The 23,119-nt window shown below is 39.8% G+C and overlaps 1 protein-coding gene across 8 annotated transcripts in view; it reads left to right on the plus strand.

The window, feature by feature from the left end:
• The window catches only part of LOC147333616 (uncharacterized), a 35,753-nt gene that overhangs the window by 7,291 nt on the left and 5,343 nt on the right, over positions 1 to 23,119 (plus strand). For 4 of the 8 annotated variants that reach the window (XM_086286258.1, XM_086286262.1, XM_086286259.1 and 1 more), the window contains exons 5-15: positions 2,228 to 2,347; positions 9,498 to 9,617; positions 10,487 to 10,565; positions 10,729 to 10,933; positions 12,377 to 14,177; positions 19,385 to 19,558; positions 19,831 to 20,004; positions 21,582 to 21,755; positions 21,976 to 22,149; positions 22,367 to 22,537; positions 22,699 to 22,872. In XM_086286258.1, the coding sequence (XP_086142384.1) occupies positions 2,228 to 2,347; positions 9,498 to 9,617; positions 10,487 to 10,565; positions 10,729 to 10,933; positions 12,377 to 14,177; positions 19,385 to 19,558; positions 19,831 to 20,004; positions 21,582 to 21,755; positions 21,976 to 22,149; positions 22,367 to 22,537; positions 22,699 to 22,872 (3,366 nt within the window). The remainder of the gene's footprint in view (positions 1 to 2,227; positions 2,348 to 9,497; positions 9,618 to 10,486; positions 10,566 to 10,728; positions 10,934 to 12,376; positions 14,178 to 19,384; positions 19,559 to 19,830; positions 20,005 to 21,581; positions 21,756 to 21,975; positions 22,150 to 22,366; positions 22,538 to 22,698; positions 22,873 to 23,119) is intronic. The other 4 variants (XM_086286263.1, XM_086286265.1, XM_086286260.1 and 1 more) reach the window with 3 other exon arrangements.

Raw genomic sequence — 23,119 nt, forward strand, 5'->3', positions numbered from 1 at the left:
TCACCTTGTTGGCACGAAAATGCCATTTTATATGTTTTTGTGTTTTATGTGTATTTAAATCAGGGTGCTAGTAACAACATTCTCAGAGATACAAGTTAAAATTGGTTCTTTGTGTAGGCACAACACTTGTTCATCCATTGAGTTTGGCGCTTTTTTTAATAGGTCAGTGTTAAGTAGCCTAACCACCCCCGATGGTTCAAGGACTGAACTGAAACTTAAAAAGAAAAGTCAGAAAGGCCTTCTAAAAGCCAAAGTTATAATAAAGAAGCAAAATAAAAGCTTCCATATCAAGCATCTTGTTACACACATGTACCTACACTGAGCTAAAACACAGGTGACCTACACTAAATGGTGCACTTGAATGCATTCTTTGTGAACCACAGTTCTGCACTGCCCAGTACACGGCTACTAATGTAGAGCTTTGTGTTAATTGATAGTTTTATGAATATTTCCAGATTCTGCAAAGGAAAACAAACTAAACAAAAACAACAATTGACATGGCTCTTTCTCACTCACAGTGCCTTGTAAAAGTAGTCATACCCTTGAACCTTTCCATATTGTACAAACACAAACTTAAGTATATTTCACTGGGATTTTATGTTGTACATCAACAGAAATGAATGCGTAAATTAAAATCCATTTTTATACAAATACAAATGTAAAAAGTGTCGAATGCATACAGGATGTATGCAGCCCCCCATCCCTGAATCAGTACTTTTATTGAACCACCCTTGATTTGCAGTTAAAGCAAATCAAAGCTACAAAAGTTGTTGCGATAAATCTCTACAAGCTTTGCACACCTGGAGACCATCCATTCTCTCCCGCTTAACCTTATCAGAGCCTTATCCTCTTTAATGTGTTTTTGTTGTCTGTCAATAACACTAAAAAGTTTGAGCATACTCTTTAGTGTTATTGACAGAAACTGATACTAGGTTTTAATTTCACATTTAGGATGTTAAGTTTTACTTGCATCCTTAGTGTAGTTTATGAGGTAACTTATTTAATTAAAGGTAAAATCCCATAAGGAGGAGAACCACCTGGCTCATACCTGAGGAGAAAGGATTTACTTCAATAAACTTTAAATACCCAAGCAAACCATTACAACAGTGCAAACTGACAAAACAAGAGCTGAAAACTATGAGAGCATAAAAATTCTTCAGCAAGCACTGACAGTTCTTAGTTGTCAGTCCAATTTCGCTGCAGGTAACTGCAAGTGACAAAATAAAAGGGCTTCATCAATTAGTGAGTTAAAATTACAAACTTATTTTGATGCAAAAAATCATGGGTACAAGATGAGCCTGACATCAACATGTATGTAAAAATGACACTTGAGATATCTTCTAACCTGTTTTGAGCATCAACTTGTCCCACGTAGTGGTATGGCCAGTTTGAAAGTTTACCCAGAATGCATTTCATGAAGTTTTTTTCCAGTTAATTATCAGAAAAACAGGTCAAACATCCAGGATACCAGTGCATGTTTCTGCTCCTCTTCATCTTAGACATTAAATTGGTGGAGTTTATTGGAACTGTAGTATACTACTGAATACTAATACTGGATAAAATAAGTGTTCAGTCCAGGCTTAAATAATTCTTTGACAATGTTTTATCAGATGTATGGCTAGTACGTTGAATGTTTTAGTGACTATTGAATACAATGCAGGTTGGAAAGTGACTTTAATTGTGAGATGAGTTGTTTCTTACATGGAATAAAGCCATTACTGTTTTTAAGTAATCCCTCAAATAGCTGCTACTCATCAAACTGTTTAATTTCAGTTAAACCGTTAGTGATAGGGTTTAAATAGTTTAAATAGTTTCTTGGGAAAGGCTGATGAGCTCTACTGTCAAAGGCCAGTCCCACCAAATCGTAGAGCCAGATTGAGGCAGGATTTGTATATATAGACTGAGGACCAGAGGGGGAGTCTATGAGATGTGTCCCACTCCTGAAATGCAGATCAATTATCTCCACTCAAAGGAAGTCACTGAGCGAGGAATCTATTTATTCTATAAAACGTATCCAACATGTACATTCATCAATAGTCCTGCACAGTGTAAATGACTGTGTTTACCTCTGGGTGGCGCTCTGTTCTTACACTGCCAACACTAGCTTGGAGTTTCCTTCTGCTCATGCTCATCCTGAAAACCTGTTTCTCTTTGGGATGATGAAGATATTCTAATTCTTCATCAGCTTCTCTGGCTGCAAATGAAAAACACAACTTTTCCTCTCCAGCAGGATCAAGGAGAGACCTGCTGGACGTGAACCTGGACCCAGCTGTGTGTCCGTAAAGAGTGACCAGTCTAAATATGACCGTATTGATTTTAAAGGACTGCAGTCGTCTGCTGCAGAGAGGTGAGCTGTTAGTAACATAAACTCTTTGAGAGGTGATTAACTGCTTGATGTAGTTAGAAATGTTGGATGTTGTCTTTGCTGGAGAGACTTTCCTATTTCTGATGTAAGTATAAGATGCCAAGTTTTCAGCTAATAACCCTTTGGGATCACCTTGTTGGCACGAAAATGCCATTTTATATGTTTTTGTGTTTTATGTGTATTTAAATCAGGGTGCTAGTAACAACATTCTCAGAGATACAAGTTAAAATTGGTTCTTTGTGTAGGCACAACACTTGTTCATCCATTGAGTTTGGCGCTTTTTTTAATAGGTCAGTGTTAAGTAGCCTAACCACCCCCGATGGTTCAAGGACTGAACTGAAACTTAAAAAGAAAAGTCAGAAAGGCCTTCTAAAAGCCAAAGTTATAATAAAAAAGCAAAATAAAAGCATCCATATCAAGCATCTTGTTACTAGAGATGGCACGATACCACTTTTTGATGTCCGATACCGATACCGATATCATAAATTTGGATATCTGCCGATACCGATATGAATCCGATATAGTGTTTTTTAATCAACAAAACTGTTTTTTTAAATATCTTGCTGCATTTTGCAAGTCTGCAAGTTCATACTCAAGTTTAAAACAACAACTACACTAAAGCTATTCTGTTATACCTGTATACAAAAAAAATATTTCATAGTTCAGCAATACTGATCAATCTAATAAACTTAGACCTACACCATCCTCCCTATTCTGGTATTTTAAAGAGTACTTAGCGTAAATATTAAGCAACCTAACTAATAGGGTTCCAACTCCCAGCAACAACAAAAATAAATAAATAAAAAATAGGGAACCACCCCTCACGCTCCACCTCATGATGCTTAATCGACGTAATCAACCTTAATTTGATGCAGTGTGAAAAAAAATGCACAGAAATCAATTATTTTTCAAGAAATATTAAATAGATTCAACATCTTTCTTCAACAAAATTGCAGACTGCACAATTATTTATTAAAAGCTCGACATTTTAAATGAGAATAAGAAAGAAAAGTCTGTCTTTGTGCCCCCTTTTCCCTGTTAATGCCCTATCGGCCCCCCTGGCTAAACTTTGCTAGATCCGCCCCTGCACAGTTACCAGCCGTCAGCTACGTAGAAAAAGATCCTGGTGTAGAAAGTAATATTAAATAAATTCTAACAACAGCTTATCAAGCTTAAACGTGCTGCTGTTGTTCAGCCGCTGGTTTCCTCTTTCTGGTGCAAAGTGGGCCAAAAACAAACAAGAGAGACGGACTCGCGACACAAGAACAGTTTCTTCCCCTCTGCTGTTGGACACATGAACAATAACCACATGACTGTCCCCGCCACTAACACATGACCCTACGCTGTGTTCACTGCATCATTCCATGTTTGGCACTGATCACCACCTGCACTCATGTATATATCTTTCTACGTAGCACTCATAATTCTTATTCTCATGTATATATCTCATGTATATCTCATGCACATATCTTTCTTTCTACATAGCACTTTAATTCTTATTGTCTGCACTGAAGCACCGCAGCAATTTCCTAATGTTGTAAACCTCAACATCTGGCAATAAACCCATTCTGATTCTGATTCTGATCGGATTACATTTTTTATTTTTCTCCAATATCCGATCCAGTAATTTAGGTCAGTATCGGACCGATACCGATACGTAATATCGGATCGGTCCATCTCTACTTGTTACACACTTGTACCTACACTGACTGTGAGCTGAGCTAAAACACAGGTGACCTACACTAAATGGTGCACTTGAATGCATTCTTTGTGAACCACAGTTCTGCACTGCCCAGTACACGGCTACTAATGTAGAGCTTTGTGTTAATTGATAGTTTTACAAATATTTCCAGATTCTGCAAAGGAAAACAAACTAAACAAAAACAACAATTGACATGGCTCTTTCTCACTCACAGTGCCTTGTAAAAGTAGTCATACCCTTGAACCTTTCCATATTGTACAAACACAAACTTAAGTATATTTCACTGGGATTTTATGTTGTACATCAACAGAAATGAATGCGTAAATTAAAATCCATTTTTATACAAATACAAATGTAAAAAGTGTCGAATGCATACAGGATGTATGCAGCCCCCCATCCCTGAATCAGTACTTTTATTGAACCACCCTTGATTTGCAGTTAAAGCAAATCAAAGCTACAAAAGTTGTTGCGATAAATCTCTACAAGCTTTGCACACCTGGAGACCATCCATTCTCTCCCGCTTAACCTTATCTGCTGGGCTCAGATCTACCCCCCGTCCCAATCCCTTTTTGTCCCCCATAAACCCCCCACCAGAGCGGCCAAAGGTTCGCCATCGAGCCCCACCCTCAACAGAGCAATCGAAGTCACATTGCCCAGCCTCGCCCCCCTTAGTTCCTCTTCATGCCCTGTCTCCGCAGTCTGATGCGTGATGTGTGAAGGGTCCGGGCTTTGAGGATTATGGCAGTGATGACTTTTCCCAGGAGAAGCTGGGACCCTGTTTACTAGAAGGTTTTAAAATCTCTGTACTTTTAGGTGACAGGAGACATGTGGCCTGGTCAAAACACAGAGAGCAGCACTCTAAAAGATCTTTAAACATAGTAAACATACCTTGTGTGCCACAGACTGCTCCCAAACACGAGGGGACAAGTAATACCTCTAAAACACTTAAGTTGGCTTTATTAAACATTAGATCTCTAGCTGGGAAAACATTTTTAATTAATGATTTAATCACTGAGCACAGCCTTGATTTTATGTTTTTAACTGAAACTTGGTTGGACCAAAATAACAGTGGAGCTGTTCTCATCGAGACGACCCCTCCTAACTACAGTTTTATCAGTGAGGTCAGGGCGAGCAGGAGAGGAGGAGGGGTTGCTGTCTTATTTAATGAATCATTTCAATGTAAGCAGCTATCTCCTGGAAGTTTTCAGTCTTTTGAATATGTGGCTTTACAGCTGAAGGCCCCATCCAAAGTTGTGTTTCTTAATGTTTACAGGCCTCCCAAATACTGCACAGACTTTTTTAATGACCTCAGTGAACTGCTGTCTGTGATCTGTGTTGATTTTGACTGTGTAATTATTGCTGGGGATTTTAACATTCATGTGGACAACCCTCAGGACAAAGGGACTAAAGACCTGAGTAACACTCTGGGCAACTTTGGGCTGACTCAGCATGTAACAGAGGCCACACATAATAGAGGACACACTCTTGACCTACTGATCTCCAAAGGCCTGAGCATTTCAAAGGTTACTGTGTCTGATGTGGGCCTGTCTGATCATTACTGTGTTTTCTTTGAAAGTAAAATCTCAGCCCACACAAATATATCAACAACAGTGATCACAAAACGGTGTATAATTGAACACAGTAGTGCAATTTTTAACCAGGTCTTCCCATTAACACCTGACCTGCCCAGAGGGTCAGTCAATGAGCTCGTCAATAGCTTCAATGCTAACATGTTAAATGTAATGGACACTATTGCTCCCATTAAGGTGAAGGTTATCTCTGGAAGGAAAAAGTCTCCATGGAGAAACTCCACACTGGTGAAAAATGAAAAAAGAGAGTGTAGGAAAGCTGAGCGCAGATGGAGAAAAACAAACCTCCAGGTTCATTATGACATTTATAAAGATAAACTTCACAATTATAATTTACAACTGAGGAATGCAAGGAGGTCCTACTTCTCTGACATCATCACTAAAAACAGCCATAATGCTCGGGTCTTATTTTCTACAGTTGACAGGCTAACAAACCCTCCTGTGCCAGTGGCAGCTGAACTTCATTCGACCATGGCCTGCAATGACTTTGCCAAATTCTTCACTGAAAAAATCCAAAAAATTAGACAAGCAATTGGTACATCAACAGCAGATCCAGGATATGTACTGTGTCCACCGAAAAACTGTTTAAACACCATGAAACAGTTTCAACCTATTAACAGCAAAGACCTGGAGGACATCTTAGGTCAACTGAACTCCTCCTCCTGCTGTTTAGATGTCCTGCCAACAAGTTTTTTCAAAAAGGTCTCAAAGACTTTAGAGTCAGACCTGTTACAGATCGTCAACTTTTCTTTATTATCAGGTGTGTTTCCAGAATCACTAAAAACTGCTGTAATCAAACCTATACTGAAAAAGGACAATCTTGACAAGACACAAATGAACAACTACAGGCCGATCTCAAATCTCCCGTTTTTAAGTAAGATCATTGAAAAAGCAGTTTCTCAACAGCTCAGTTACTTCTTAAAACAGAATAATTGCTACGATGCCTTCCAGTCAGGTTTTAGACAGAACCACAGCACTGAAACCGCTCTGACCAAAGTGTTTAATGACATATGTCTGAACACAGACAGTGGAAAAATGTCAGTCTTAGTTTTACTGGATCTCAGTGCAGCATTTGATACAGTTGACCACAACATATTACTCAAACGACTGGAGAACTGGACAGGTCTTTCAGGAACTGTACTAAACTGGTTCAAAACATACTTAGAAAACAGGAAATACTTTGTATCAATAGGTAACTTCACATCTGAGCAGACAAGTATCACATGTGGAGTTCCCCAAGGTTCCATCTTGGGACCCCTTCTGTTTAACATCTACATGCTCCCACTGGCACAGATTATAAACAACAACAAAATAAACTATCACAGCTATGCAGATGACACACAAATATATATCACAATGTCACCAGGAGACCGAGGCCCTGTACAGGCTCTTGGTAAATGCATTGAGGAAATCAATGACTGGTTGTGCCACAATTTTCTCCAGCTAAACAAAAACAAAACTGAGGTAATAGTCTTTGGCACCAAAGAAAAACGATTACAGGTCACCAGAGAACTTCAATCTATACACCTAAAAACCACAAACCAGGCGAGAAATTTGGGTGTAGTGATGGATGCAGACCTAAACTTAGAAAAACACATTAAGACAATAACAAAGTCAGCTTACTATCACCTCAAGAATATATCAAGGATAAAAGATCTGATGTCTCAACAGGACCTGGAAAAACTAGTCCATGCATTCATCTTTAGTAGGCTTGATTACTGTAACAGCATCTTTACAGGTCTACCTAAAAAATCAGTCAGACAACTACAGCTCATTCAGAACTCTGCTGCTCGAGTCCTCACTAAGACCAAAAAAGTGGACCACATCAGTCCAGCTCTGAGGTTCTTACACTGGCTGCCTGTCCGTCAGAGGATAGACTTTAAAGTTCTGATGCTGGCCTATAAAGCTCTGAATGGTTTAGGACCAAAATACATCAATGACCTCCTGACCCAGTATGAACCATCCAGATCCCTCAGGTCATCTGGATCCGGTCTTTTATCAGTTCCCAGAGTCAGAACCAGACACGGAGAAGCTGCATTCAGCTTTTATGCTCCTTATATCTGGAACAAACTCCCAGAAAGCCTCAGATCAGCTGAAACACTCAGTTTATTTAAATCCAGGTTGAAGACTCACCTGTTCTCAGCTGCATTTGAATAAAGCACCAAATCCACACTTTAAGCTTAAATTTCAAAACTTACATTTAACTACTGATTTTATCTACTGTTCTGATTTTATCTGTTTTGATTTTATATACTGTTTTGTTTGTTTGTTTGTTTGTTTGTTTGTTTGTTTGTTAATTAGTTAGTTAGGTTATTTGCTTGTTTTAATCAATTTTAAATCATGCTTTTTATTTGTTCTTGTTTCTAATGTCTCTGTAAAGCACTTTGAATCACCTTGTTGTTGAATTGTGCTATACAAATAAACTTGCCTTGCCTTGCCTTGCCTTATCAGAGCCTTATCCTCTTTAATGTGTTTTTGTTGTCTGTCAATAACACTAAAAAGTTTGAGCATACTCTTTAGTGTTATTGACAGAAACTGATACTAGGTTTTAATTTCACATTTAGGATGTTAAGTTTTACTTGCATCCTTAGTGTAGTTTATGAGGTAACTTATTTAATTAAAGGTAAAATCCCATAAGGAGGAGAACCACCTGGCTCATACCTGAGGAGAAAGGATTTACTTCAATAAACTTTAAATACCCAAGCAAACCATTACAACAGTGCAAACTGACAAAACAAGAGCTGAAAACTATGAGAGCATAAAAATTCTTCAGCAAGCACTGACAGTTCTTAGTTGTCAGTCCAATTTCGCTGCAGGTAACTGCAAGTGACAAAATAAAAGGGCTTCATCAATTAGTGAGTTAAAATTACAAACTTATTTTGATGCAAAAAATCATGGGTACAAGATGAGCCTGACATCAACATGTATGTAAAAATGACACTTGAGATATCTTCTAACCTGTTTTGAGCATCAACTTGTCCCACGTAGTGGTATGGCCAGTTTTAAAGTTTACCCAGAATGCATTTCATGAAGTTTTTTTCCAGTTAATTATCAGAAAAAAAGGTCAAACATCCAGGATACCAGTGCATGTTTCTGCTCCTCTTCATCTTAGACATTAAATTGGTGGAGTTTATTGGAACTGTAGTATACTACTGAATACTAATACTGGATAAAAATAAGTGTTCAGTCCAGGCTTAAATAATTCTTTGACAATGTTTTATCAGATGTATGGCTAGTACGTTGAATGTTTTAGTGACTATTGAATACAATGCAGGTTGGAAAGTGACTTTAATTGTGAGATGAGTTGTTTCTTACATGGAATAAAGCCATTACTGTTTTTAAGTAATCCCTCAAATAGCTGCTACTCATCAAACTGTTTAATTTCAGTTAAACCGTTAGTGATAGGGTTTAAATAGTTTAAATAGTTTCTTGGGAAAGGCTGATGAGCTCTACTGTCAAAGGCCAGTCCCACCAAATCGTAGAGCCAGATTGAGGCAGGATTTGTATATATAGACTGAGGACCAGAGGGGGAGTCTATGAGATGTGTCCCACTCCTGAAATGCAGATCAATTATCTCCACTCAAAGGAAGTCACTGAGCGAGGAATTTATTTATTCTATAAAACGTATCCAACATGTACATTCATCAATAGTCCTGCACAGTGTAAATGACTGTGTTTACCTCTGGGTGGCGCTCTGTTCTTACACTGCCAACACTAGCTTGGAGTTTCCTTCTGCTCATGCTCATCCTGAAAACCTGTTGCTCTTTGGGATGATGAAGATATTCTAATTCTTCATCAGCTTCTCTGGCTGCAAATGAAAAACACAACTTTTCCTCTCCAGCAGGATCAAGGAGAGACCTGCTGGACGTGAACCTGGACCCAGCTGTGTGTCCGTAAAGAGTGACCAGTCTAAATATGACCGTATTGATTTTAAAGGACTGCAGTCGTCTGCTGCAGAGAGGTGAGCTGTTAGTAACATAAACTCTTTGAGAGGTGATTAACTGCTTGATGTAGTTAGAAATGTTGGATGTTGTCTTTGCTGGAGAGACTTTCCTATTTCTGATGTAAGTATAAGATGCCAAGTTTTCAGCTAATAAGCCTTTGGGATCACCTTGTTGGCACGAAAATGCCATTTTATATGTTTTTGTGTTTTATGTGTATTTAAATCAGGGTGCTAGTAACAACATTCTCAGAGATACAAGTTAAAATTGGTTCTTTGTGTAGGCACAACACTTGTTCATCCATTGAGTTTGGCGCTTTTTTTAATAGGTCAGTGTTAAGTAGCCTAACCACCCCCGATGGTTCAAGGACTGAACTGAAACTTAAAAAGAAAAGTCAGAAAGGCCTTCTAAAAGCCAAAGTTATAATAAAGAAGCAAAATAAAAGCATCCATATCAACTTCCATATCAAGCATCTTGTTACACACATGTGAATGTTTTAGTGACTACTGTATACAATGCAGGTTGGTTAGTGAAAGCTGGAAACGTAAAACACTCATGGAATCCATCTTTGTCCGTGAACAGTGACCAGATAGGAAAATATACTTTCCGTTCAAGGAAGTGTAAGCCTATTGGACATAAGTAATGAACTCAAACACCCTGAATAAAGCTATCTAATTTTTTAAAAGTGAGATTCAGTTTAAACCCTGAAATACTTCCACTGACTGAGATTAATTTCTCCGAGTGCTGACCCTAAAACTCAAAACTGCCATTCAGTCTCACAGAAAAACACTAAGCCGAGCTCTTAATTCGGTCAATTTGCAAGACCGTTAAATTTTACCATCTCCAGGGAAATTCAGGCTTGACCTAATTCTTCATGATTCCTCCACAGAGTGGACCAGCAGAGCTCAGAGGTTCACAGTGGTCAGTCTGTCCAGCAGCATCAAACACACATGGACTCCATATTTATGGTCTGTACATGTACAACAACTACTTTTTACATCTATTCTGTTCACAGTCATCTCCATGCTGCTCTTTGTAGACCAGTGGATTGTCAGTGTGTCCAACATGGATCTGATGTTTGGCTCCATGATTTCAGTCTGTTTGGGTCATTCATAAAGTATTCTGTTCCAGCTGCTGGAGGACAACATCATCACTTTTGTGAAGAACGAGCTGAAGGAGATCCAGAAGGTTCTGAGTCCAGATTACCCAGAATGGTTACAGAGTCAGACAGAGGATGATGAGCAGAGGAAGAGCAACAGAGAGGCATTTGAGAAGATCACACTTAACTTCCTGAGGAGAATGAACCAGGAGGAGCTGGCTGATCGTCTGCAGAGCAGTAAGAAGATTTCTCTAAAGATTTGGTGCCAGATTTGCTAAATGGGGCAAAATAGTACACGAGTGCAGTCCCCAAACAGTGATAGTGTAGTTAGTTTTGCAGTATAGTGTCTAGTGACATTCTGATGGCAGCAGACACTGGAGAGTACACCATTCTCGTTATGTTGGATCTCAGCTCTGCTTTTGATACTGTTGATCACAGCATCATGATAAATAGGCTGAAGGACTTGTTTGCTGTTGTTTTAAAATGGTTTATGTCGTATCTATCTGAGAGATCCTTTACTGTCTGTATGAATCATGTGTTGTCGGAAACATCAGTTCTGCCTTCTGGGGTACCTCAAGGATCTGTTTTAGGTCCTATTCTCTCTTTGCTGTATATACTCCCTCTAGGCCAAATTATCAGATGTTACAATAATATTTCTTATCATCTCTATGCTGATGACATTCAGTTATACTGTTCTTTCAAAACTTCTGAGTTTTATAAATTGTCTTGTTTAAATAATTGTCTGTCAGAAATCAAACAATGGTTAAATGACAATTTCCTTCAGTTAAATGCGGATAAAACAGAAACTTTGATTATTGCTCCTGATCACATGCTCTCAGAAATTAGGCAGCATATCAGTTTTTTAGACCCTTCATTTCAGTCGAGTCTCAGAAACTTAGGTGTTATAATTGACAGTTCAATGTCTCTTGAGGTACACTCTAAACAACTTGTCCGGAACTGTTTTTATCATCTAAGAAACATTTCTAAACTCAGACTACTGGTGTCAAAGGCAGAACTTGAGATAATTCTTCATGCTTTTATCTCTTCTCGTTTGGATTATTGTAACGGTCTTTTTACGTGTCTCAACAAATCAGCTCTGGATCGCCTTCAGTCTGTACAGAATGCAGCGGCAAGACTTTTAACTGGTACAAACAAGAGGTTACACATTACTCCAGTTTTGGCTTCTCTTCATTGGTTGCCAGTAAATTTTAGGGTTCATTTTAAAATTTTAGTTGTAACTTTTAGAGCTCTGCGTGGTGAAGCTCCCCAGTATATCTCTGACCTGTTGAAACCTCATGCTTCATCCTGAGCACTTAGGTCTTCAGGTCAGAGGCTACTGGTGGTCCCATGTACTAGGTTTAAAACACGTGGGGATCAGGCTTTTCAGGCACTGGCACCCAGGCTGTGGAAATCTCTGCCGTTGTCTTTACGCTGTCTAGACTCTACTGACTCCTTTAAAAAGCAGCTGAAGACATTTTTATACAAACGGGCTTTTAATTAATTTTAACTTGTATGTCCGATCTTATTGTGAAGCACTTTGTGATTTTTATCTGTGAAAATGTGCTATATAAATAAATTTTACTTACTTACTTAGATGACCAAGATGTATTCAGTCCTTCTTGACAGAAATCAAATTATCATGTGCACTTCATTGATATTTTTATTTCTTTATTCTTTTAGGAACTTTGAGTGGAATTTGTCAATCTACACTTAAATCTAATCTGAAGAAGAAGTTCCAGTGTGTGTTTGAGGGGATCGCTAAAGCAGGGAACCCAACCCTTCTGAATCAGATCTACACAGAGCTCTACATTACAGAGGGAGGGACTGCAGAGGTCAATGATGAACATGAGGTCAGACAGATTGAAAAAGCATTCAGGAAACCTGCCAGACCAGAAACAACAATCAGACAAGAAGACATCTTTAAAGCCTCACCTGGAAGAGATGAACCAATCAGAACAGTGCTGACAAAGGGAGTGGCTGGCATTGGCAAAACAGTCTTAACACAGAAATACACCCTGGACTGGGCTGAAGACAAAGCCAACCAGCACATCCAGTTCATATTTCCATTCACCTTCAGAGAGCTGAATGTGCTGAAAGAGGAAAAGTTCAGCTTGGTGGGACTTGTTCATCGCTTCTTTACTGAAACCAAAGAAGCAGGAATCTGCAGCTTTGAAGACTTCCAGGTTGTGTTCATCTTTGATGGTCTGGATGAGTGTCGACTTCCTCTGGACTTCCAAAAAACTACAATCATAACTGACCCTAGAAAGTCCACCTCAGTGGATGTGCTGCTGATAAACATCATCAGGGGGAACCTGCTTCCCTCTGCTCGCCTCTGGATAACCACACGACCTGCAGCAGCCAATCAGATCCCTCTTGCATATATTGACATGGTAACAGAGGTCAGAGGGTTCACTGACCCACAGATGGAGGAGTACTTCCTGAAGAGATTCAGCAATGAGATGAAGGCCAGCAGGGTCATCGCCCACATAAAGACATCACGAAGCCTCCACATCATGTGTTGCATCCCAGTCTTCTGCTGGATCACTGCTACAGTTTTGGAGGATGTGCTGAAAACCAGAGAGGGTGGAAAGTTTACCCTGACCTTGACTGACATGTACAGCCACTTCCTGGCGGTTCAGGCCAAAGTGAAGAAGGTCAAGTATGATGGAGGCGCTGAGACAGATCAACACTGGAGTCCAGAGAGCAGGAAGATGATTGAGTCACTGGGAAAACTGGCTTTTGATCAGCTGCAGAAAGGAAACCTGAACTTCTATGAATCAGACCTGACAGAGTGTGGCATCGATATCACAGCAGCCTCAGTTTACTCAGGAGTGTTCACACAGATCTTTAAAGAGGAGAGAGGACTGTACCAGGACAAGGTGTTCTGCTTCATCCATCTGAGTGTTCAGGAGTTTCTGGCTGCTCTTCATGTCCATCTGAACTTCATCAACTTTGGACTCAATCTGCTGGAAGAACAGCAATTGACTTCCAAGACTTTTAAGCGGAGTAATTCTTTAGAGTGGCTGACTTTATTTCAGAGTGCTGTGGACAAGGCCTTACAGAGTCCAAATGGACACTTGGACTTGTTCCTCCGCTTCCTCCTGGGTCTTTCACTGCAGACCAATCAGACTCTCCTACAAGGCCTGCTGACACAGAAAGGAAGTAGCTCACAGACCAATCAGGAAACAGTCCAGTACATCAAGAATAAGCTCAGTGAGAATCTGTCCGCAGAGAAAAGCATCAATCTGTTCCACTGCCTGAATGAACTGGATGATCGTTCTCTAGTAGAGGAGATCCAACAGTCCCTGAGTTCAGGAAGTCTGTCCACAGACAAACTGTCTCCTGCTCAGTGGTCAGCTCTGGTCTTCATCTTACTGTCATCAGAAGAAGATCTGGATGTGTTTGACCTGAAGAAATACTCTGCTTCAGAGGAGGCTCTTCTGAGGCTGCTGCCCGTGGTCCAAGCCTCCAACAAAGCTCTGTAATTAAATGTGTACTTATACCTTTCTATAAATACAAATAATGATTTAACTGGCAATCGAACTTGGAGAGATCCATCGATTAATTGAATCAGCTATTTTATTCAGCCACAGGGCTATATCTTCACACATTAATCCATTTTGATTTGTCAGGTGATATAAAATGTAACCAGTATGCACAATTTTGGTATGATTTTATCTCGGTCATTGTCAACCAACCGTGGGTGCAATTTGGATTTCAGCCTTGGAAATTCTAGGCTCTATTCCCGACAGGTGTTCCTGTATACTATGCTGGCCACTTGGTTATGGCTTCCCATGTATGGTAAAATCCTCCATGCATGTTACGAAGCTTTCTTGTTTTGATTCCAGTGACTTACTCTCTGCAGGTATTTGGTGATTGCAGGTTTCCTAGTGACCCCTCACTTCTCCCGCCCCTGAGATTACACCGTAGATGGTTAAGTGGAGAATATTTGATCAAATTTGATTTATTCTCCTGGCTTCAATATCTCTGGTATACTTCTTCAAGCGGTTAACCAAAGTTTTTGGTCTTTGCTTGGCATGGTCTGAGATATAGACAGCTTGTTGTGCTTATTAGCTGCTTCCTTGTCTTTGTCACACTTTTCTACAGTTCTAAGGCAGTTTCTCTGTGAAGTTCACATTCCAGTTGCAGCGTATTCAGTAGTGATGTGTCGGTTGCGAATGAAACGGCTCTTAGAGCTGGATCTTTGACGTGAACGACGGGAGCCGGCTCCTTATCGCGAGCCGTGGGTTTTTTTCTTTTTCTTTCTCTCACCCTCTCTGTCGCACTTTTTTCCGCTTCACTCCGCATGCGAGCCTTGTGCTTTACGCTGGGAAGAGGGGGGAGGGGCGGTAGTTACACTCGCAGTAGCACAGGAACAGAGCGGGAGGGAAAGAGAGAGAAAGAGAGGCAGGGACAACAACGTCACATTAGAAGTTTATTCGTGCAGGCCCATATGACAGAGAATGTGCATCTTCTTTTTGTTTTCATATTTAAATTTATATTTAATTGTGTTGTGGTTTGCAGTGTTTTGCGTTGCTTCACTTTAAATTTGTTTTAAAGGAAAAAGCTGAAAATTTAAATAGCTAAAAGTTGAAATGTGAATAGTTGGTTTTTGTATTATATCATTTATTTATTACATTTTATGTGGAGTGAATAAATAAAAGTATATTTACGGTGGCCCCTAGAGACAAAGCCCATACAAACTTCAAAACACGTACGAACTCTGGAGCACGTACAAACCCTGAAGCACGTACAAACTCCAAAACATGTAAAAACTCCAAAACACGTAAAAAGTCCATAGCACGTACAAACGCCGAAGCACGTACAAACTCCAAAACACGTACAAAAGACAAAAGAAGTGCTCCAGAATGCTAGGCCCAGTGTTGAGCTGTTGTTACTTAGTGGCTACACAAGCCAGCAAGTACCAACGACCGGATTTGGTGTGTGGTAGTAACAGGTAAATGAACATTTTTTTAAATTATTTTAATATATATGTATGCTTGTGTATAAGTACACAAACAATACACATATGCTTTCAACTGTGTAATTTAATTCTAGGTAGCTCTGTTTTGGAAGTTCAGTTAATGCTAGAAATGTTTTTTGGAGTTTGTACGTGTTTTGTCTCTAGGAGCTACCGCATATATTTATATATAAACATATATAAATAAAACTACTTTTTTTAACATTAGTAATTCCTTTTGTTAATAATTTTATATTATTGTTAATAATAAATTAATTAAAGCAACAAAACAACCTGAAGAGCCGGTTCGGAGCCAAAAGACCCGGCTCTTTTTAGTGAGCCAAGCTGAAAGAGCCGGTTCTCTAAAAAGAGCCAGAAGTCCCATCACTAATATTCAGTGCTTGCTCTGAAGTTTAGGGGGTTTTTTTCGCTTTAAAAATAGTTTTACTTCCCATGCAGTGAACAGCGGACACTAATGTTTTTGTCACTTTATACGGAATCAAACTCAAAGTAAAGTCAGTACTTCCACGCTTTAAACACTGCACAGTCATATGCTCTCCTGCACTCGATATATTATCCATTGTTGATCTGCACACAGCTTTTGCCACGAACGTTGCACTCGCTTACGTCATTGTCATGAGACACTCTCGCAAAAAAATCACGGTTTTAGTAATGCAGTAACGCAGCGTGCTTTCGGGAAAGTAACAGTAATCACCTTTATTGCAATAGTAATCCCTTACTTTACTCCTTACTTGAAAAAAGTAATCGGGTTACAGTAACACGTTACATGTAACACGTTACATGTAACATTGCTTGTAACACGTTACTTGTAATGTTACTTGTAATGCGTTACCCATCTCTGGTCAGTAGGGATGGGTATCATTTAGGTTTTATCCGATACCAGTACCAAACCAGTACTTTTGAAATGTGTCGGTGCTTAAACAGTGCTTGAACCGGTGCTTAAAGAATGAAGAACACAAACTTTGTCCAAAAAACTCTCATGTTTAGCTGTTTTTTTGTAAAAAGATAACAATGTTAGCCTTTTCTGCAGCTATAGGGGATTTCTGGTATCACTCTTGGCTGGAAGCAGTGCTTAATCAATGAAAAAAACACGAACTTTATCCAAAAACCTCTCATGTTTAGCTGTTTCCCACTTTTTCTTTTGTCATTTTAGCCTTTTAGCCAGGGTGAAAGGAGTATCTGCCATCAAACAAGAAGACAGCCGCATGTAATTACGACGGTGTTTGCTAGTTCACCTTACATGCATTAATTTAATAACGTAGTTAGCCCACTCAGCGTAAATTACACACGAACAACATTAAGCTACTCACGCAGAGAAGAACGGCTGCTGCTGCCATCATCATCATCCGTCATCATTTCTGCTACACTGGCAGGGCTAGGGGCCAGGACTCTGCTCTTCAGGTTTTTGGGGGATGTTGCTAACTCCGGGACCGATAACAGGCACCACCCGCAGTATATGTGCTCAATGTGAGGTCTCGCAGCAAGCTATCAAGTACGGTGCATTTCTCGGCTTTTAAAAAAACGCTATGCGTCGCCAGGTGTTTCATCAGATTCGAGGAGTTACCTCCTTTGCACAGTATCACCTTAAAGCACTTGTTGCTGGCTGCTGAGTTTGCATCTTTTGCTGTGAAGTACAGCCAGACTTTGACTGCTTTGCCTTGGGCGTGTTTAATCTGTATTTCTGCTCTAAAAGAATGTACGTACCTGGGCTCGCCTACTACGCTTGCAAAGGTAAAATGATTGGCTAGAATCCAAAGTGTATGACATCTCAGTAAAAAAAAAAGCACCGAAGCACAGAACTGGTGCCATAATGGCACCGGATACCGGTACCCATCCCTACTGGTCAGGATGATCAGTTTTGTTGTAGTGTACATCAGCTGGTTGGTTTCAGTGATGGTCACTGTAGGGATTGTCCCTGATGCTGCATTCACATCTTCTAGTAGACTTTAAGAGGATATTTCACACATTGTCCTTTTTCATTAGTACATACTCGGCTCGACTCAATGCAACTTGACTTGACACAGTTTTAGTTGTTTTCCATTACAAATAAGTATTACTTCATGTGCTTGGGTTGATATAGCAACGCGGCTGAAAGTCCTGTACCATTATTGGTATCAGACACAAATAATACAACAAAGGAGGATGTTGAGGGCATGGTGTGCCTGCTGCTCGATGTTTGCCATTTTGTCAGACTCTAGGATCACGATGTTAGTTTTTTTGCAAACATTTCGTTGTTATCAGGTTTCAAAAATGTGGGTTTTGATTTTTATGAAGGAGACACTCTTGTAACTCATCGAGTGATGCCACTCACTGGCCACTGTGTGGCATGCAGTCTGTTCCATCCATCTGTGGTTCGGGCATCCTTGTCAGATGCCTAAACCACCTCAACTGGCTCCTTTCGATGTGGAGGAGCAGCGGCTCTACTTTGAGCCCCTCCCGGATGGTTGAACTTCTCACTCTATCTCTAAGGGAGAGGCCAGCCACCCTTCGGTGGAAGTTCATTTCCGCCACTTGTATGCGCGATCTCGTTCTTTCGGTCACTACCCACAGCTCATGACCATAGGTGAGGGTAGGGACATAGATTGACCGGTAAATTGAGAACTTCACTTTTACACTCAGCTCTCTCTTCACCACGATGAACCGGTACAGCGTACGCATCACTGCAGCCACAGCACGAATCCATCTGTCGATCTCTGGCTCCCTTCTCCCGTCACTCGTGAACAAGACCCCAAAATTCTTAAACTCCTCCACTTGGGGAAGGAACTCCTCCCCGACCCGGAGTGGGCACTCCACTCTTTTCCGGCTGAGAACCATGGCCTCAGATTTGGAGGTGCTGATCCTCATTCCCGCCGCTTTACACTCGGCTGTGAATCATTCCAGTGCGAGCTGGAGGCCATCACCCGATGAAGCCAACAGAACCACATCATCCACAAAAAGCAGAGATGAGATTCTGAGACCACCCAAGTTAAAGCCCTCCGCCACTTGGCTGTGCCTAGAAATCCTGTCCATAAAAGTTATGAACAGAATCAGTGACAAAGGGCAGTCCTGGCGGAGCCCATTACCCACCGAGAACGAGTTCGACTTATGTGTACCAAGCTCTTGCAATGGTTGTATAGGGATCGAATGGCCCGTAGCAATAGGCCAGACACCCTATACTCCCATAGCACTTCCCACAGGACACTCCGAGGGACACGGTCGAATGCTTTCTCCAAGTCCACAAAACACATGTAGACTGGATGGGAAAACTCCCATGTGCCCTCCAGTATCCTCGAGAGGATAAAGAGCTGGTCCAGTGTTCCACAACAGGACGAAAACCGCATTTTTCCTCCTGTATCTAAGGTTTGACTAGCGGATGGACTCTCCTCTCCAGCACCCTGGCATAGACTTTCCCAGGGAGGCTGAGGAGTGTGAGCCCCCTGTAGTTGGAACACACCCTCCAGTCCCCCTTCTTAAAAATAGGGACCACCACCCCGGTCTGCCAGTCCAGGGGTACTGCCCCTGATCTCCACATTGCAGAGGCGTGTCAGCCAGGACAGCCCTACAACATCCAGAGCCTTCAGGAACTCAGGGCGGACCTCATGCACACCTGGGAATATGTTCTAGTCTATATTTATATTTAACCTATGATTACTGTTGACTAGTAACAGAATAAGTTAGTGACCAGTAGTAATATCATTGTTTGTTTTGGGGTTTTGTTTTTTTTTCAGATTGAGTGGCTGTAACCTTTCCGAGAGAAGCTGTGAAGCTCTGTCCTCAGTTCTCAGATCCCAGTCCTCTAATGTGAGAGAGCTGAACCTGAACAATAATAACCTGCAAGATTCAGGAGTGAAGTTTCTGTCTCTTGGAGTGGAGATTCCACATTGTAAACTGGAATCTCTCAGGTCAGATCAAGTCATATTTTGTTTTTTAACAAGCAACAACAATAAACAGTAATAATTGTTGCTAATTAAATGTGCTAAATAAATTGACTTCTTCCAAAAAATGCTACCTTTGAATTTTTAGTAATGGAGTAGAAGTCACTGTTTAATATTATGTCTGTAAGAATTCCAGCCAGTCCTGCTATTAGAAATACTGGATAATCTCAGATCTTGTCTCATGAATACACTTTATCACCAGGTTTTTTTTGTCTTCTTGTTTGTTTGTTTTTCCTTAGACTTAGAGGTTGTAACCTTTCAGAAAGAAGTTGTGAAGCTTTGTCCCCAGTTCTCATATCCGACTGCTATAGTCTCAAAGAACTGGACCTGAGTGACAACAATCTGCAGGACACAGGTGTGAAGCTTCTGTCGCTTGCAGCAAAGAGTCCACACTGTAAACTACGGACTCTAAGGTCAGATCAAGTGTTTGTTCTCTCTTAAAAAATAAAAGATATAACCAATAAGAACTGCCAATAGTTAAGTGAACTTCACACTCATGTTGTTTTGCCTTTGAATTCTTATATTTTAGTATAAATTACAGTAAACTACTACATTTGTCATGTTGTTAGGTCTAGGTATGAGTCACCAATGTACACTAAGAAGGTGATTTCCACAAAGAAATATTAGTTTTTTTAGGTTGGATAAACAATCTAAGAAAATCTAAGAGCAGTCAAAATCTACAACATTAAACTCTGGCTACTTTTGTGAAAATACTCTGTGGACTGATGAGACAAAAGTTGAACTTTTTGGACAGTGTGTATTCCATTACATCTGGTGTAAAAGTAACACAGCATTTCATAAAAGTAACATCACACCAGCAGTTAAATATGGTGGTGGTAGTGTGATGATCTGAGGCTGCTTTGCTGCCACAGGACCTGGAAGACTTGCTGTGGTAAATGGAACCATGAATTCTGCTGTGTACCAAAGCATCTTGAAGGAGAAGGTCTGAGTTCTGTAACAGGACAATAATTCAAAACGCAGCAATTCCGCCTTTAAATGGCTTAAGAAAAACAAAATGAAAACTTTGGAGTGACCTAGTCCAAGTCCTGACCTGAATCTGTTTGAGATGCTGTGGCATGACCTTAAAAAGGTAGTTCATGCTTGGAAGCCTACCAATATTGTTTAATTAAATGAGTGGGCCACAGTTCCTCCACAGTGCTGTTAAAGACTCATTGCCAGTTTTTGCAAATGTTTGATTGCATTTGTTGCTGCTAAGGGTGGTACAACCTGCATTTAGAAACTGCTTTTTGTGTTTACTTGTGTCATCTTTTTCTAATATTTAAATTTGTTTGATGATCTGAAACATTTAAGTGTGACAAATGTACAAAGAATCTCTAATCTTTGGATTTCTTTAGGTCCTGTTTTATTTTAGTGCTCTTTTGTCTCCTGTGTCTTGCATTTAGTCATTACCCTCCAGCTTTACATTAAAGGAAACGACAAGGACTGCAAAAGCATTCATGACACCACTTTATATCTTTATTTTTATGATGTAAACCATAGTACAAGACAGAGTGGCAGGTTCTGTACAATCTTGCAATGTGTGTGCTTTGCACAGGTTATCACTTCAGATGATGCAAAACGATTGGTATTACCTGGAACATGCTTTTTACACAGTTGAAGTTTGTTATTATGCTTCTTTGTTGGGTTTTAATTCCTCAGATAACGCCTGCCCACTGCTCCTCCTGCTTGTTTGTCAACCCTAATATGATATTGCTCTAGCACTATTCAAACCACATGATTCATTTGCTGCTGGGCTCTTCTAAATGACAGTTTTTGTTTTAGTCTGTCAAAACATTGATGGAATGAGTTCTATGAATGGTAAAGCTTTAAGGACTCCAGTCGGTCGTAAAATAGAATAAAATATTGCCAATTCAAGTAACTCTTCAATGAAGCATAAAAAACTTTTTTTGTCGTCTTAAAAATTTTGAGTGCAGCTGTTGTGGTATTAATAAGATGGAATTTAACTGAATTATTGTTTATAATTTTTTAGAGTGAGTCATGGTAATCTCACAGAGAGAAGTTGTGAAGCTCTGTCCTCGGTTCTCAACTGCCAGTCCTCTAGTCTGAGGGTGTTGGACCTGAGTAACAACAACCTGCAGGATTCAGGCATAAAGCTTCTGTCTGCTGGACTGAAGAGTCCACACTGTAAACTAGAAGTTCTTGTGTGAGTTGAAGTGGTAATGTGTTTATCTGTTTACATAAATATTTATGTCCCATATTTAATATTTGAATGTTTTACACATTAAAAATTTTTTTTTGATGAGTTTAAGACAATAGTGAGCTCTATTTCTAAACTAGCATTAAATATTGCAAAATCTAGTAGCTCCCTTAGTAAGCATGATTCATCTTTAACACCTGTGTTATTTGTCTTCCTAATTTTTCAGACTGAGTGACTGTGACCTCTCAGAAAGAAGTTGTGAAGATCTGTCCACACTTTTCAGTTCGAACTCATCTAGTCTGACTGAGCTGGACATGAGTAGCAATAACTTTCAGGATACAGGAGTGAAGCATCTCTGTAGTGCACTGCACAGTCCACACTGTACACTCAAAAGTCTCAGGTCAGACGAACTGATACTGCTTATTCATTTATTTTTGTTTTTGTGTTTCTATCAATTGAAAAAAAAAAAATACATTACAAAATGTTGGTAAGTCGATTTCATTCACACTTTGTTTTATATTTGTATTTTAAGCATTTTAATTTAATTCTTGATTTGTTTAACATAAAATGGAGGATTCAGTCAGTAATTAAACAAGATTACTTATTTACAAATCTAGATTAAGGAGCTGTAATCTCTCAGAGAGAAGCTGTGAAGATTTGTCCTCAGTTTTTAGCTCCCGGTCCTCTAGTCTGAGAGAGGTAGACCTGAGTAACAACAACCTACAGGATTCAGGAGTGAAGCTTCTTTCTGTTGGCGTGAAGAGTTCAACTGAGATGAAAACTCTCAGGTAAGATAAAGTGATATACCTTTGATAAAATTACAAAAATACATTTTAACTATTTTAGGTAATTATATGAACTATATGAATGCTATTATTGTTTCTTTGTATTTTTTTCTAAGTCAAAGTAAAGTATTTCTTTTTCCTGTCTTCTTCCTAATAAAATTTAGACTGAGTGGCTGTAAACTCTCTGAGAAAAGCTGTGAAGCTCTGTCCTCAGTTCTCACCTCCCAGCCCTCTAGTCTGAGAGAGCTGGACCTAAGTGACAATGACCTGGGGGATTCAGGAGTTAAGCTGCTGTCTTCCGGAGTGGAGAGTACACTCTGTAAACTGGAAATTCTCACGTAAGGATTTTGACTTTTCAATAAAGATCATTTATTGCATGAATAAATGATCATTTAGATGATAACTCATTTAGAATCGTATCTGTAAATATGTATTGGCACATTACCATTTCTCTAAATCTTCCAAATTCTACCCATTTAAAACATATTAATGCTAGTGGCTAGTATCATACGTTAATAATAACTGGTCCACAAAGTCTAGTGTGCACCAAATCTACTGCTGCACACTGAACTTGGTGGTGAAACT

Source organism: Aulonocara sp. 'chitande type north' Nkhata Bay, linkage group LG3 (genome assembly GCF_057382095.1).
Source record: "Aulonocara sp. 'chitande type north' Nkhata Bay isolate Kocher_YH1m ecotype deep benthic linkage group LG3, A_spYH_male_GT1.1, whole genome shotgun sequence".
NCBI lineage: Eukaryota > Metazoa > Chordata > Actinopteri > Cichliformes > Cichlidae > Aulonocara > Aulonocara sp. 'chitande type north' Nkhata Bay.